The 16491-nt window shown below is 35.9% G+C and overlaps 1 protein-coding gene across 1 annotated transcript; it reads left to right on the top strand.

Annotated features, from left to right (window-relative positions):
• Positions 1-232: 232 nt before the first annotated feature.
• LOC110455428 (DNA cross-link repair 1A protein-like) lies at positions 233-16438 on the top strand. Its single transcript, XM_021505559.1, has 10 exons — positions 233-689; positions 2709-2840; positions 3049-4500; positions 5607-5740; positions 6433-6551; positions 8508-8651; positions 9287-9432; positions 10627-12944; positions 13966-14107; positions 15677-16438. The coding sequence occupies exons 1-10, from the start codon at positions 275-277 to the stop codon at positions 15895-15897; spliced, it is 5223 nt and encodes a 1740-aa protein (XP_021361234.1). The 5' UTR covers positions 233-274; the 3' UTR covers positions 15898-16438.
• The last annotated feature ends 53 nt before the right edge of the window (positions 16439-16491 follow it).

Genomic DNA, 16491 nt, shown 5'->3' with positions numbered 1-16491 from the left:
GAACTGTAAACAGAAACAAACGGAAATATATAATGACGAACAAAAGAAACATAATCTTCATGAAATAAATGAAAATAAAACTCACTTTATCTGTAATATATGCTCGAGATATCAAAGCGCTACAATCCTTTTTCTCTATTTATGACGTTTTTCAATCTTACATTTCGTATTTTCAAGCAACCAGTGTAACTCTCCGCAAATTGAGATACAAATGTTACAATTGCATCGGCGGGAATGGTATGTTGACGATTTAGAGGTTGTGTAACACTTGGAAATGAAAAGAAGTGTTCCAATATTGTTAAAAGAGAACGACAGCGAAGACGATGAAATATGGGACTACAAATGTCTCAAGCGAGAAAAGCGCGATCCTAAATCGCAATCTCGAGTTTCTGGTCGCACTGCTAATGGACTTTTAAGCAGTGCTAACAAAAGGCTTAATAAGAAAACACGTGAAAAGAAGATGACAGATTCACAGAAACAGCTAAACGAAAATATTAAAAAAGAAGGAAGCAAAAATAAACATGCCGCCAAACTTTCTCAGAAGAATGAAAAAACGCCTTCAAAACCCTGTCGTCCAGATCTGCTTGAGGGATTTTGTCCTCATTGTCAAGTTCCATACACTGCTCTTAGCTTTAAATCCCCGACATGGCATGTCAACGAATGTCTGGACAAAGATATGTCGAACATCGGTAAAGCTTTATGATGATGACAATAATATATTTCTTTTCTTGAAGCTTTAATCAGGTGTAATAGGATGAGGAATAGTGATTAAGATAGTGCCGTCGCTGGGGCTCGAACACACGACCCTTTACTCTCCAGCCCGATGCTCTACCGCTTAGCTTAAGGGAAATTCCCTACAGCTGACGCTTGTAAGGCAACGTAATCAATGCACATCGTTTACACTGTTCCCCCTTTTTTTCTTACACCAACCCAGGTTCTTTGACTCCCCTCCAAGGGGTCTCCTACCTTGAACGGGGAGGGCGGACAACAGCACCAGTTTGTAATAGGACAAGGAATAGTGATTAAGATAGTGCCGTCGCTGGGGCTATATTTTCGGGAAATTCCCTATAGCTGACGCTTGTAAGGCAACCTAATCAATGCACATCTTTCAGTTTTACACAGGTACTGGATCAGTGGCAAATCTGGCTATATAGCAGAAAATTCAGACATTAAAGGAACAATTATTTATTTCTTTGGTTTTAAAGTTCATCAAAAGTTTGGTAAATAGAGTGATTAATACAAGTTAACATAACTTGTTTCATCAAAGTTGTAAAATAAATAAAGTTTAAAATATATATTTATATATTTGGTACATAAAAGTACTTATTTAATCAAAAACTGAAGCCCCCCTCCCTAAATTGAATAAGGTATTATTGAGCGTGTCCGTCTTGAATGTTCGTTGAAAATGAAACATATCAGCTTAAAATTAATCTGGGGAGAACCCTGATACTTATGTCCGGGAAGACACTGAGGCCATAGGCCTATTGAATAGTCACTTGCAACATAATATGCATTGTAATTAAATATGAAGGGCGAAAATGGATTTTACTTTCATATAAATAAGGGACTCAAGATGACAGGAAAAAAATGCAGCAATGGAAATTCACTGAATAAATTAAAATTGTACATGTGTTATCAGACAATAATATTTAATTTCACCAACTCACAATTTTATCGACATGTACGAGATAAATATCACCAGTAACACGTTTGTTTACATTCGTCCTATATATATATATTTACCTATATAGTCATAATTGACCCAATCTGCCTATATGGTCAGATTTTCCGGTGCTCCAGTTCCTGTTAATCTAATGTAGCGGAACTGGACACGGTCGATCGCTGGACACCGGATAGCTCAACTGGTTACACGTCTGTCTAGAGTTTGGAGGTTCCCTGCAGGTTCAAACTTGGTCTGGCCGTGCATTTTTCATCTCCTGTTACATTTGTGGCCCAACGAAATATGTCCACAGAAGGTAGTATAGTGTCTTCGGGGTCAAAGACTTTGTTGAAGGAGGGAAAATGTAGCGACCAGGTACATTGTAGTTCAATTGTTCAAATAGTTCAATGTACTCAATTGAATACATTGCCCATCTAGAGTTTGGAGGGTCCCATGTTCAAACCCTGGTCTTGCCATGTGTTTTTTGTCTCCTGTTACATAATAAAACCACAAACGGGCAGATGTCCTCATTATAGATTTCTCAAATGCCTTCAATGAAAGTCAGCCATAACCTGTTAATACATATATATATAAGCCTCATCACTTTGGGAATGTCAATACACGGATCACATACTTCTTGGCAAATAGGACACAAGCAGCTGCTGGAAGGTGAAACTTACCAGATGGCAGAAACCAAAACTTTACAGATAGAACGGCAAAAGCTTATAAATTTAGTTTGGGGGACTCCTTTCAAATTAAATCTTCAATGAGAATAATCTGATAAAATTTTGTGTTTTCCTATCACCTTGCAAAAGCAACCCAAAAATCAAGGTATGGACATTCATGAACAATTTATCAATGCCATCATAGTTAGAATAAGTGTTGGAAATTCGGCTGGAGTTTCATGACTTTGAATCAAATTTAAATGAAATCAATTGATGTTATTTGACATATTCTAATAGATTTCTGACTAAAGAAGAATGAAGTGATCATTGTATTATGTTTTAACTTACGTGATTGTTAAATTATTAAATCGTACTTTTTACAGAATGTCCAGCTGGTATTTTGTGTGATAACACCATACCAAGTCACTACTGGAAGTTTTCTCATCGGACACTGGCACAGTTACGGGGAAGTGGTCAAAAGACCGACACATCTTCAATCTTGTCTCATCAAAAAGGTATATCATTATCCAAGAAAGCTGTCCCTTAGGCTTAGAATTTCATAAATAATCAATTATATATTTTAAAATTTCTGTATTGATCACTAGCTTGTGTATTTTGTCCCGTCTTGGAGACACTTCAGACTGTTGTGAGAATATCAATATGTTAAGAAAATTACCAGTAATTGGATGACTAATTATCCAGCATTTTTTTTTTTTTTTTCAGATGAACAGTATACATCTCAGGTGAAAATCAACTTATTTGATGACGATCAGCCAGGACATTCAAGAAATCTCAACAATAAAAAGAAAACTTGTGATGTCAACACAATCAACTCGGACGATGAATTATGCAAAAAGAAAGAAACAGTGACTGCAGTTTCTAATAACCAAGAGATCAGTGATGATATTAGTGTGAGTAACGAAGACATCAGTGAATCACAAGAGGAAATAGAAAAAGATCTGGACGAAATGCTGGCTGATGCTTTTGATGTGGATTCAACTGATTCTACATATCTGATTTCTTCATCTGTTTCTAAGTTAAAAGATGAAAAGAAAATGTCCAATGAAAATAGTACTTTAGTCATTATTAAGGAAACCTTTGGGATTCAGTTAGATGAAGGAGTTAGCTATAGCCCTCTGTCTAGTCCTAGAGGGAAAAGTCCCTCTTCCACAAAATCTTTTTCTCAAGGAAGCTTGGATAATTTCATGAAGAGTGATTGGGAAAGGAACCCATCAACAACTTTATCAGCACAAGAACTTTTGCCTTTCAAAACACCAACCAAGTCTGGGTCTTCATCTGCAAGGAAAAGTTCTAACAAGAAATCTGCTAGCAGCACCAAGAAAACTTCTGACTTAGAGTCTCCAAGAATGACATCTTCAAGTAAAAAGGCAAGGAAAAGTACGAGTAAGAAAAAATCTGGGAATGATCTGCTAGAAACTGGTGAATCTACAGTGGGAAAGTCGCCAGGACCCGATCAACCGTCTGTGAAATCTTTTTTCAAATGTTTGAATGCGAAAAAGGTCCTGTTTGAAAAATCTGGTGAGAACACTAGTGCCGCGAAAGAGGTTTCACCTTGTTTACTTCAAAACAATAGTTGTGTACAAGTGACATCAGTAAACAACATGAAGGAATCTGATCTGGATAACAACGGATCTGTTTGTGAAGGTGTTACACCACTAGTTGTGATACAAAAAGATTCAGATAATGGATTTCAGGATACGTCCTCGGGGTCCAACCAAAACAGATCTATGAGAAGTGAGACAAGGTACGATAAAGATTCTGTTGATCTGAGTCGGGTAAAGGAAGAAACATCTGGATCCAGCACTCTCAGACAGAAACATGTTGCAAAAGAAAACACAGACAAATCTCCGACAAATTCATCTAAAAGCAAAAATGCTTTCAGCGTTTTAATGGACAAAACCAAATCGCAGAGTACAAATTTAAGGCACAGTACAACTTCTCAAAGTCAGAGTGTCCCCGGTAAAGTGGACGCTATGGCAATACTGATGAAAGCCAAGCAGTCGGGCCCGAACAGAAATGATAAAACATCTGTACCTGTACAGTCAACGTCAACCGGCGCTAACACCGGGGAGAGTGATAATCTGAACATTCCTGAACCAGAAAAGAAACAGTGGGGCGGACAACGGCAGTGTCCTTTTTACAAGAAAATGCCAGGTAAAGTTTGACATGTGTTTCTGTTAAACTTCTCCTCGTAGATTTTTAACATATTTTTAATGTTCTTAGAGAAATTGTTTTATTAAAAGTAATATATTGTATATCAAACTGCTTAATATATATATATATATATGTACCAGATATTGTTTGACTTTTCAATTATAGTAACCATACCAATTTGAAAATTTTATGACTATTGAATTACGTACATTATATAACAAGAGATTATAATAAAAGTATCTGCTAGAACATTTAATCAGGATATACTGCAATCATTTATCCAACACAATTTTCAACATTATAAATAAGTTTGGCGATATATCGAAGGAGATGCCTGAAGGGATTTATAAGAAAAAAGAAAATAGTAAATTGAAATATATCAACGATAAATTAAAATATGTTGGTGGTAATTATAAGCTTGGTGGCAGGTGTTCTAAGGGGCATTATGTGGACATCTTACTTTAATCAACTTGAGAAATGAAAATAAAAATGATAATAAAACTGTGAAGAATTACAAGTTATTCAAAGGTACTTAGCCTCATTTGTCAATACACCTATAATTTAAAAGGGTATTGGTAAACGATGCTAGTTCCTGTGAATTGTTTGTGGCACATTCACAAAATTTCCACTATACACAGAAATTGAAATGAGAAGGGATTACTTGAATAAATATATTCAATTGTAAGTTTACGGAGGCACGGTAGCCTAGTGGTAGAATGCGGGGCTCGTGACCAAAGGGTTGCGTGTTCGAGTCACGTCACAACACTGTGTTGTATCTTTGAGCAAGATACTTTACTCCGCATGTTCCAGTCTACTCAGCTGTAAATGAGTATGTGGTTGGGCAGTGCTAGAATTGTTGAATGCTAGCTGTGAGCGCCGAAATTGAAGCACCGGCTGTATGCTCCCCAGGGAGTTGAGAAAGATATTGGCTGGTTGCAAATTAAAGGCCTAATAATATAACCACGAATGATAATTTGTGAACCGCTTTGAGACGACCTACGAACTAGGTTGTGATAAGGGGGTCTATAGAACCTCAAATTACTATCATTAAGTGCTGTTGTTTTGATTTGACGCTATGTGATCTATTTCAATGATTCTAAATATAGGTACTGGAATTACTGTGGATGCATTCAGCTTCGGAACGATACCGGATTGTTCAGCTTACTTCCTGTCGCACTTCCACTACGATCACTACAGGGGCCTTACAAAGAAGTTCAAACATCCGATCTACTGTAGTAAGGTAACCAGTTCATCTGACACTTGTTAAAAACTTTAAAATCTTAAAATTTTAAGGGTGTCATTACCACTTCCAGAAACTATAAATATGCATTGGAAACTGTTTTTTCAGCGTGACTATAGCTTTGATAAATCCTTTCAGAAAAGAAAAACATATACAGTGTACTTTAATTTGAAGGTCTTTTATAGAAAAAACATTTAAGTATTAAATAAATAAAACACAATCAACAACAGTATTGTACTGTTCTGAGTGTAAAAGTTCAAGAGACTAGACTGAGGCCAGACCTAGACTTAAGATTATTAAATACTATCGTATGGAAAATACACAGTGCAATGAGACATGGATCCTTAAAAATATTTGTTTATACATATATCATATCAGGGCTTTTTATAACTGTTGTATACCAGTTTGGCTGAAATATGGGGGGAAATCAAGTGAATATTAAATTAATTATTGATGAAAAAAAGATAAACTTTTCCATAATTATTATTATATTATTATGATGCATGTTTCCTGAAAAAAAGATTTTGATGTAAAAAAACAAATTAGGAAAAATGTATGGAGATCAGCATAATGATCATAGCGTGATTAACATAAGAAAAGGTTGATAAGTTTTCAACAATATTTAAATGATTGATTTTCCATCATGACCTTTGAACTGACAGGTAATCTTGCTATGATTTACCTTTGTACAGATAACGGCTAACCTGGTAGAGAGGAGAATAAAGGTAGACAGACAATACCTCCACACCCTCCCAATGGCCACACCCACTGTTGTAGAAGGTGTAGAGGTCACACTGTTGGAGGCAAACCAGTAAGTCTATGAATTAGTCTACCTGTGTTTATCCGGTAATAAGCCCACCAATATATAATTGCAGTTAGGAAGAAATGCCAACAAAAGCTTTTTCATTGTCCTGTAATAAGCCCATCTCCCCTGCTTTCAGTCAGGGATTATGTGTTTGCCCCTGGGCTTATTGCAGGATAATTGTGGTAAATAACTATTAAAGTGATTAATACTGTATTTGACATAATAACACACACCCACCTCACCCCTTTGTCAACCCGGCAGAAATATAGAATAATAACTCAATATTTTTTCATGAAATTTTAATTCTTTTCTGTTTGAGATTTTTATAATTTTCAGTTATAACTTCCGCCATTAAAGTGGGGTGGTCTTCTGTTCATGCAGACAAAGAAAATTGTTTAACACAGTCAACGCTGATACAGTAACCATTGCAATATCACAGAATGATATAGAGTGGACTCATTGCATGTAAATAACTATAAAAGTGATTACTACTGTATTTGACGTAATAAGACACCCCAAGCCCAAATACAGTAGTAATCCCTTTTATAGTTATTTACCACAATTATCCAGCAGTGAGCCAGTTACATACAGATACAGATATACAGTGTACCAGGGACAGTGTGTGTGCAATATTTGTATCTTTGATAAAGATTTTTGCATAAACCGGCCAAACTTTTCAGTCCCTGGATGTTTTTTTCTTGAAATTTAGAAATAAAACTCTGGCTTATAATCAAATCTGTCTTATTTTGATCTTTGTCTATAACCTGGCCAAACTTTTCAGTCCCTAGAAAATTCTTCTTTAAATATATTAATCAATCTCTGGCTCTGTCTGTTCTGAAACCATGCTGCCTTGTTTCCCAGTTCCATGCCTTCTATACAGTAATAAATCTACTCTCTGTCTGTTAACTGGTGTCAAATCTAGAGCAGGTGTTTATACATTCCCAATTACTAGACAGTGGAGTTAACAGTTGACCAGTCATTATCACCTGTACCCATGAGACAGATTCACTAGGTTATTTAACACCTGAACACGTATCGCTTATAACATGACATTACGTAAGATAATTTTCCTTGGTCTCAGTGACATGTCATGTACAAGTCGGTTGTTCTGATCATGTCAGTGACGATGAATGAAATGATGAATTGAATTTATCTAATTGGAAAACAATTATTGTCTTCTTATTACTGCAAGTGAAATGATAAATTTTTACAGTATTGTTGATAAATGAACATATTAAGTACAATTACTTTGTATGCATGAACAAAGTAAAGCATCCACACATGTATTCTTAGTTCTCATTGTATACAGAAATGATATTTAAGCAGACTCTCTATAATCCAGAACTATCTACAAACCAACCAAATAATATAGTCCCAGGGGTGTCTGGTTTAGACAGAGTACACTGTATATCGCTTTATCAACGGTGAATTCTGCTCGGGAGTGGAATAAAGAGACTTTCACATCTCTGCGGGGGTAAAAAAAATAGTCAGATTGTGAATTTTTGTGTTGTGTCTTCCGCCTTGTTTTGCCATTAGACTTGGCGCAATAACACTATGTGTCTATTTCATGTAAGCCACATTATTTCCATCTACCACAGTAGTGGTGATATAGCACCCAAGTACACACGAAGTGGGTAGTACTAACGACCGGTTCCAGTATGTAAGGATAAACACTGATTACTAAAGTTTGTTGTTGAAGAAAGATTCCCCACACATCACCAATCCACACCCTACACTGTCATGTCAACTACATTTTTTGCAGACTTTTAAATCTAATTTTGAGCATATACAACATTAAAATGTTTTCATAATCTATTAAAAGTCAGAATGAATGTCTGTTACCGTAGGTCATAAAAATTCCTTTAAATGGAACATATATTTACCGAACCTAAGTTACAGGATATTTCAGAGATACATATGGTTTAACGCTAATCCAAATCGTTGTTTTCTACATGTCAACAGTTGTCCGGGGTCTGTGCTGTTCCTCTTTAAGCTGAAGGGAGGAAGAAATTATCTCCACACAGGAGATTTCCGTGCCTGTACAGAAATGGAGAGTTATCCGGCCCTGACTGGTATTCACGTCCACCAGCTCTATCTCGACACTACGTAAGTCTCGACACAACTGGACATTTTCCTATAAATAGGACGTATGTAACAGTTAATGAAACATGACATTTAGTAGGTCATGGGCAGGCCCTCTATGCCTTTTGAATTTTATAAGCCTATATATGTCCTGGGAACTCTTTGGGATTGCTACAAATTACACCAACTTTGGATTTAATAAGTCTATGGACACTGTTCCTAAAAACTTACTGTATTTATTCTAATAATAGCCCAGGGGATTAAAACAGCACATGACAAAATGAAAGTAGGGGACACACTTTATCCATATATAGACTAATGGAACGAACTTCATTCAGCGCTACTTGTTACGTTTTGTTTATGAATGTTTGCCTATTGTGTATCAATTGATAAATTGTAATAATCTGAAGTACAATGTTAAGAACATTTGCAGGGTTAGGTTGAAAACATGTCAGAATGGGGATGGGCAATTACGGTATTGAGGATATCTTCAAAATTAAAAAACAGTGGGAAATGTTCACTTTGTTCGTGTATTTAACCCTCAATGTGGAAGAGTTGGAGATTATAAGAGCATGGGCTCTATCAGAAACAATACAGTATTTGTCATTTGCATTAATTTTATCTGTATAGTACATTGTAATATCAATATTTCTCTTCAGTTACTGTGATCCCTCCCATACCTTCCCTCCCCAACAAGAAGTCATCGACTTTGCTGTGTCAACGGTTAATAAGAAGCTGAAAGAAAACACCAAGACACTCATTATCTGTGGCAGCTACACCATCGGGAAGGAGAGAATCTTTATGGGTAAATAATGAATAGATAAATGAAAAAGACATACATAATGATGTTTATTTAAGGATTGGTTGTCATATTTTTGACATGCATTGGTGTGTAACATACATTGGCTTACCTACATATTAAATGGTGCGCTCCATGTTAAATATGTAGGTAAGCCAATGTATGTTACACACCAAAGCATGTCAAAAATATGACAACCAATACTTATACTTACATTTTAATATTAATTAACTTACAGTTCACGCAGAAATAAAGACCTAATATTAGTCTGAACACGTTTCAACGTCAGGGTAAATCCAGATAGATAGCCACCAGCGGACAGTGGAGCAGTGCAATCTCCAAAGTTACAGTTATGACCGTCGTAAGCGTAGCAACGTCACAATAGCCCGATGTATGTTATACGGAAATAACATACATTAGGCCCAGTAGAAACATCTAAGAAATGTAAATATAACGTTTGTAACCGCAATTTAGAATTTACAGCCAAAGTCCTACTTAAGGTGCATGTAACCAATTCATCAGTTAAAATTACAAAGGATAGTTTGACTTTAGAGCTAGTTTATCTATTAAGAGTGTTCTCCCTTTAAATAACTTTTATTACACAGCTATAGCTGAGGCGTTAGACAGTAAGATGTGTTACTTTTATTACACAGATATAGCTAAGGTGTTGGACAGCGAGATGTGTTACTTTTATTACACAGCTATAGCTAAGGCGTTAGACAGTAAGATGTGTGTTACTTTTATTACACAGCTATAGCTAAGGCATTAGACAGTGATATGTGTTACTTTTATTACACAGCTATAGCTAAGGTGTTGGACAGTAAGATGTGTTACGTTTATTACACAGTGTGTGTTACTTTTATTAGACAGCTATAGCTAAGGTGTTGGACAGGGAGATGTGTTACTTTTATCACACAGCTATAGCTAAGATGTGTGTTACTTTTATTACACAGCTATAGCTAAGGCATTAGACAGTAAGATGTGTGTTACTTTTATTGCACAGCTATAGCTAAGGTGTTGTTGGACAGTAAGATGTGTGTTACTTTTATTACACAGCTATAGCTAAGGTGTTGGACAGTAAGATGTGTTACTTTTATTACACAGCTATAGCTAAGGTGTTAGACAGTAAGATGTGTTACTTCTATTACACAGCTATAGCTAAGGCGTTAGACAGTAAGATGTGTTACGTTTATTACACAGCTATAGCTAAGGCGTTGGACAGTAAGATGTGTTACTTCTATTACACAACTATAGCTAAGGTGTTGTTGGACAGTAAGATGTGTTACTTTTATTACACAGCTATAGCTAAGGTGTTGGACAGTAAGATGTGTTACTTTTATTACACAGCTATAGCTAAGGTGTTGGACAGTAAGATGTGTTACTTTTATTACACAGCTATAGCTAAGGTGTTGGACAGTAAGATGTGTTACTTTTATTACACAGCTATAGCTAAGGTGTTGGACAGTAAGATGTGTTACTTTTATTACACAGCTATAGCTAAGGTGTTGGACAGTAAGATGTGTTACTTTTATTACACAGCTATAGCTAAGGTGTTGGACAGTAAGATGTGTTACTTTTATTACACAGCTATAGCTAAGGTGTTGGACAGTAAGATGTGTTACTTTTATTACACAGCTATAGCTAAGGTGTTGGACAGTAAGATGTGTTACTTTTATTACACAGCTATAGCTAAGGTGTTGGACAGTAAGATGTGTTACTTTTATTACACAGCTATAGCTAAGGTGTTGGACAGTAAGATGTGTTACTTTTATTACACAGCTATAGCTAAGGTGTTGGACAGTAAGATGTGTTACTTTTATTACACAGCTATAGCTAAGGTGTTGGACAGTAAGATGTGTTACTTTTATTACACAGCTATAGCTAAGGTGTTGTACAGTAAGATGTGTTACTTTTATTACACAGCTATAGCTAAGGCGTTGGACAGTAAGATGTGTTACTTTTATTACACAGCTATAGCTAAGGTGTTGGACAGTAAGATGTGTTACTTTTATTACACAGCTATAGCTAAGGTGTTGGACAGTAAGATGTGTTACTTTTATTACACAGCTATAGCTAAGGTGTTGGACAGTAAGATGTGTTACTTTTATTACACAGCTATAGCTAAGGTGTTGGACAGTAAGATGTGTTACTTTTATTACACAGCTATAGCTAAGGTGTTGGACAGTAAGATGTGTTACTTTTATTACACAGCTATAGCTAAGGTGTTGGACAGTAAGATGTGTTACTTTTATTACACAGCTATAGCTAAGGTGTTGGACAGTAAGATGTGTTACTTTTATTACACAGCTATAGCTAAGGTGTTGGACAGTAAGATGTGTTACTTTTATTACACAGCTATAGCTAAGGTGTTGGACAGTAAGATGTGTTACTTTTATTACACAGCTATAGCTAAGGTGTTGGACAGTAAGATGTGTTACTTTTATTACACAGCTATAGCTAAGGTGTTGGACAGTAAGATGTGTTACTTTTATTACACAGCTATAGCTAAGGTGTTGGACAGTAAGATGTGTTACTTTTATTACACAGCTATAGCTAAGGTGTTGGACAGTAAGATGTGTTACTTTTATTACACAGCTATAGCTAAGGTGTTGGACAGTAAGATGTGTTACTTTTATTACACAGCTATAGCTAAGGTGTTGGACAGTAAGATGTGTTACTTTTATTACACAGCTATAGCTAAGGTGTTGGACAGTAAGATGTGTTACTTTTATTACACAGCTATAGCTAAGGTGTTGGACAGTAAGATGTGTTACTTTTATTACACAGCTATAGCTAAGGTGTTGGACAGTAAGATGTGTTACTTTTATTACACAGCTATAGCTAAGGTGTTGGACAGTAAGATGTGTTACTTTTATTACACAGCTATAGCTAAGGTGTTGGACAGTAAGATGTGTTACTTTTATTACACAGCTATAGCTAAGGTGTTGGACAGTAAGATGTGTTACTTTTATTACACAGCTATAGCTAAGGTGTTGGACAGTAAGATGTGTTACTTTTATTACACAGCTATAGCTAAGGTGTTGGACAGTAAGATGTGTTACTTTTATTACACAGCTATAGCTAAGGTGTTGGACAGTAAGATGTGTTACTTTTATTACACAGCTATAGCTAAGGTGTTGGACAGTAAGATGTGTTACTTTTATTACACAGCTATAGCTAAGGTGTTGGACAGTAAGATGTGTTACTTTTATTACACAGCTATAGCTAAGGTGTTGGACAGTAAGATGTGTTACTTTTATTACACAGCTATAGCTAAAGTGTTGGACAGTAAGATGTGTTACTTTTATTACACAGCTATAGCTAAGGCGTTGGACAGTAAGATGTGTTACTTTTATTACACAGCTATAGCTAAGGCGTTGAACAGTAAGATCTGTGTGACACGAGAGAAGAAAGCGGTGCTGGATTGTCTGGAGGACAGCACCCTTCAGGAGTCAATCACCCTCAGTCCAAACGAAGCTAAAGTTCACGTGCTTCCGATGGCCAAACTTAATCAGAAGGTAGGTGAAAATTCAACACAGCAAAGTGAGATAAGAATTCATCAATATGAGATGATAAAAAAATAATCTTTTGGATTAGATATAAATAAGGTGATTTGAACTCGAGGGGTGAAATATTTATTAATTTACCAACAGTTTTCCTCAATATTTCAAGTTTTTAACCACTATACAGGTATATTTATTTATGTCTAAACCTCACTCGCAGAGATAGATTCTATAGATTGCCTGCCTTTACTATCCTTTATCATCAAAAAAGCTGAACATTTAATAAAAGTCGGTAGCACTTGGCATTGAGTGACAGAAAATATTTTCCTGCTAGTCTATTATATCAAAGAGAGGTCCAGACCTGTGGGTCAAATAGAATTTTCTGGCTCTGGTCAACATGGTGATATTCCAGTTTATTGGGCAAGAAAATCATGTCTTTAGCATGGCTAGACTCAATCTGAAGGTATTATTAATACACAAGGCAAAGTCCTCACTGGTTTCTGAATACTGTTAATATTTTTTGTGGCAATTTTATTTTTGAGCCTTTTGCTGAAGGTCTTGTCAGGGAATTTTACAATGCTTGAGAAATTTCCAGCTCTAGGTATTATTGTAAGATCTATGTAAGTATTTTTGCTTCGTCAAACACACACTGGAAGTTAATGGGAGATTTTCACATGTGTATCAATGTAGTTGTCCAGTAAATTTGATCAGACCCTATTTTGGAGCTTGTTTCAACCTATCAAACATATGTCAAGGCTATCATAGGTAACAGAAATCGGTATCCCTCACACGGGAATCCATTCTGTCGACCAGTCCAAAACTGACTGATCAGCTGATAGTGTTGCACAAAATTCACATGATATCTAAGACATGTAGGAGTAACAGACGCGACAAACTTGTTTCGTTCAATTCTACACAGTAAATTTTTATCTCCAAATGTAAGACTAGAAAATAGCACTGCATGATTTCAAAGCTGTATACAGTACATTGTTAAACTTTTAAGTTCTTCACTGATAACATTGTTGTACACTGGCAGGCCCTGGCCGATTACTTGGTGACACTGAAGAGGTATACAGAGGTTCTAGCTTTTGAACCCACTGGTTGGACCCATAGCAACAAGATTACCTCCCTTGATCAACTCAGGCCAAAGTTCAGCAGGAACGGTATACACATATACGGTAAGAGAGTGTGTAATTGCTTACCAAGTTGTACAATTCAGTCATTTTCATGTTTCTTTATTACAAGACAATAATTTGCCTTAGGGTATTTCCTAATTATCACAGATTTCGTGGCAGAATCATATTTAATAAGATTCATCAGTTTGGAAATATGTAATATCAAAGTTTTACTTAATGCATAAAGAATGTATGTATTTTAAATGTGTTGCAACGTTTCTAGGCCGACTGGTCCCTTTGTCAAGCGTTACGTATTAAACGTGTCGCAACGTTACAAGACCGACTGGTCCATTTGTCAAGCTATACGTATTAAACATGTCGCAACGTTTCTAGGCCGACTGGTCCCTTTGTCAAGCTATGACTGCTAAGAGAGCGATTTGTATTGCTTACCTGTACAACGATGTGACGAAATTGTATATTTCATAGGTCACTCACCCAGGAATGATTCGCCTATCGATAGAATGCGTATACGCATTGTTTCGAATAGGTAACTGGTAGGGTGAAGATCTTATAGCCCCCTCTTTTGTTAGGTCAGTACTAGTTCATACAGAAGGCACAGCTGGTGTCCCCTTCTTCTCTGACCTAACAGACCCTGTTTAAACCACACTGTGTATAAAGACAGACCATTTATAAACACACCCTGTATAAATCGGACCCTGTATAAACCAGATCCTGTTTAAACCACACCATGTATAAATCAGACACTGTATCTATCAGACCCTGTATGAACCAGATCATTTATAAACACACACTGTATAAAACCACACCTTGTATAAACCTGACCCTGTATAAACAAGACCATGCATAAACAAGACCCTTTATAAACCAGACCCTGTTTAAACCACACCATGTATAAATCAGAATACTGTATATACCAGAACCTTTATAAATGGAACTATGCATATGTGCATGTTTTATAAACACACCCTGTATATACCAGAACCTGTATTAACCAGACCAGTTATAAACACACCCCGTATAAATTAGAATGCTGTATATACCAGAACCTTTATAAACTGAACTAGATTTATTAACAATAATTATATATATATATAATTACTGTATATTATATATATATATAATTACTGTATACTGTATAAATCAGACACTGTATCTGCCAGACCCAGTACAAACCAAGTACAAACCAGACCCTTTACAAACACACCCTGTATAAATCAGAATGCTGTATATAACAGAACCTGTATAAACCAGACGATTTATAAACCAAATTATCAATATATAATTACTGAACACCGTAAACTACTTTATCCTGTACAAACCAGACACTGTACAAACCAGACCCTGTATAAATCAGAATGCTGTATATAACAGAACCCGTATAAACCAGACCATTAATTTATACACCAAACTATGAATATATAATAACTGAACACTGTAAAATACTGGACCCTGTATAAACTGATGAAATATTTCAGTCCCAGTCCTAACAGACAAGTTAAATTGTGTATGACTTTTGTGGTGATGAAGCAATTCCCAATTATACCAGTAAAAATAAATAGTTTTGTAGACAAAAACAAATATTTTACTGGATAATGTCATTTCTGTTGACAGGCGTCCCCTACAGTGAGCACAGCAGTTACTTGGAGATGAAGCGATTTACTCAGCATCTGAAACCAGACAAGATCCTCCCGACAGTCAACAATGGCAACTCTAGAGCCAGGTCAAAGATGGAGGGGTTGTTTAACTCCTGGATGGAAGAGTTACAGACAACCAACAGAAGTCAGAATCTCAACGGGGCTAAACAGGGCACACTGAGCTCCTGGTCTTCCTAAATATGGAACAATCAGATGAGGAATGAACTAATGTTAATAATATTTATTATTGATTTTACCATTACGGGTATACCATCTATTGTAGACAATGTGTATCTACAAATATGCTACATTTTGCACTTAATAGCACTTCTGGGTTCACAGGATTTATTGCATAAGTTCACGTGTGGAACCAGACAAATTATTGTGATGTTGTCGGTAATACCTGTGGGTTATTAATAATACATGTTGGAGGAGTTATGCAAATTTATTGATATTAACACAGATCTGTGATGTCAGCGATGGATTAGAATCTCTTTTTCAAAAGGTGCATGTGTCTGGAGATAATGATATTTGTATCTTGAATCAAGTTCGAATCAATTTACAATAAAATATTAATGATGTAGTTAGCTTACATCAGTTGCACAACTCTTATCATCGAACTTGTCTAAAGTAAACAATGCATGGTTTTGTCTTGTTTAGTATCGCACATTAAAGGCAGAGCATCCAATCTGTGAACAAATGCTGAAAACAATATTTACCATAGCATTTAGTTATGTATTATGAAAAGTTCTTTTTACACAACCAATGAAATTTTCTATGTGACGTTTCAAT

This window comes from Mizuhopecten yessoensis, unplaced genomic scaffold (genome assembly GCF_002113885.1).
Source record: "Mizuhopecten yessoensis strain PY_sf001 unplaced genomic scaffold, ASM211388v2 scaffold8213, whole genome shotgun sequence".
NCBI lineage: Eukaryota > Metazoa > Mollusca > Bivalvia > Pectinida > Pectinidae > Mizuhopecten > Mizuhopecten yessoensis.
The sequence above is the reverse complement of the archived record's forward strand: the minus strand, read 5'-3'. Positions and strand labels throughout refer to the sequence as shown.

Bases quoted from the DNA above. Each gene is read 5' to 3' on its own strand.
- LOC110455428 (XM_021505559.1), top strand. From the start codon at position 275: ATGAAAAGAAGTGTTCCAATATTGTTAAAAGAGAACGACAGCGAAGAC. The intron at 690-2,708 runs GTAAAGCTTTAT...TACTTTTTACAG, and splicing joins CAAAGATATGTCGAACATCG to AATGTCCAGCTGGTATTTTG. The intron at 8,652-9,286 runs GTAAGTCTCGAC...ATTTCTCTTCAG, and splicing joins CAGCTCTATCTCGACACTAC to TTACTGTGATCCCTCCCATA.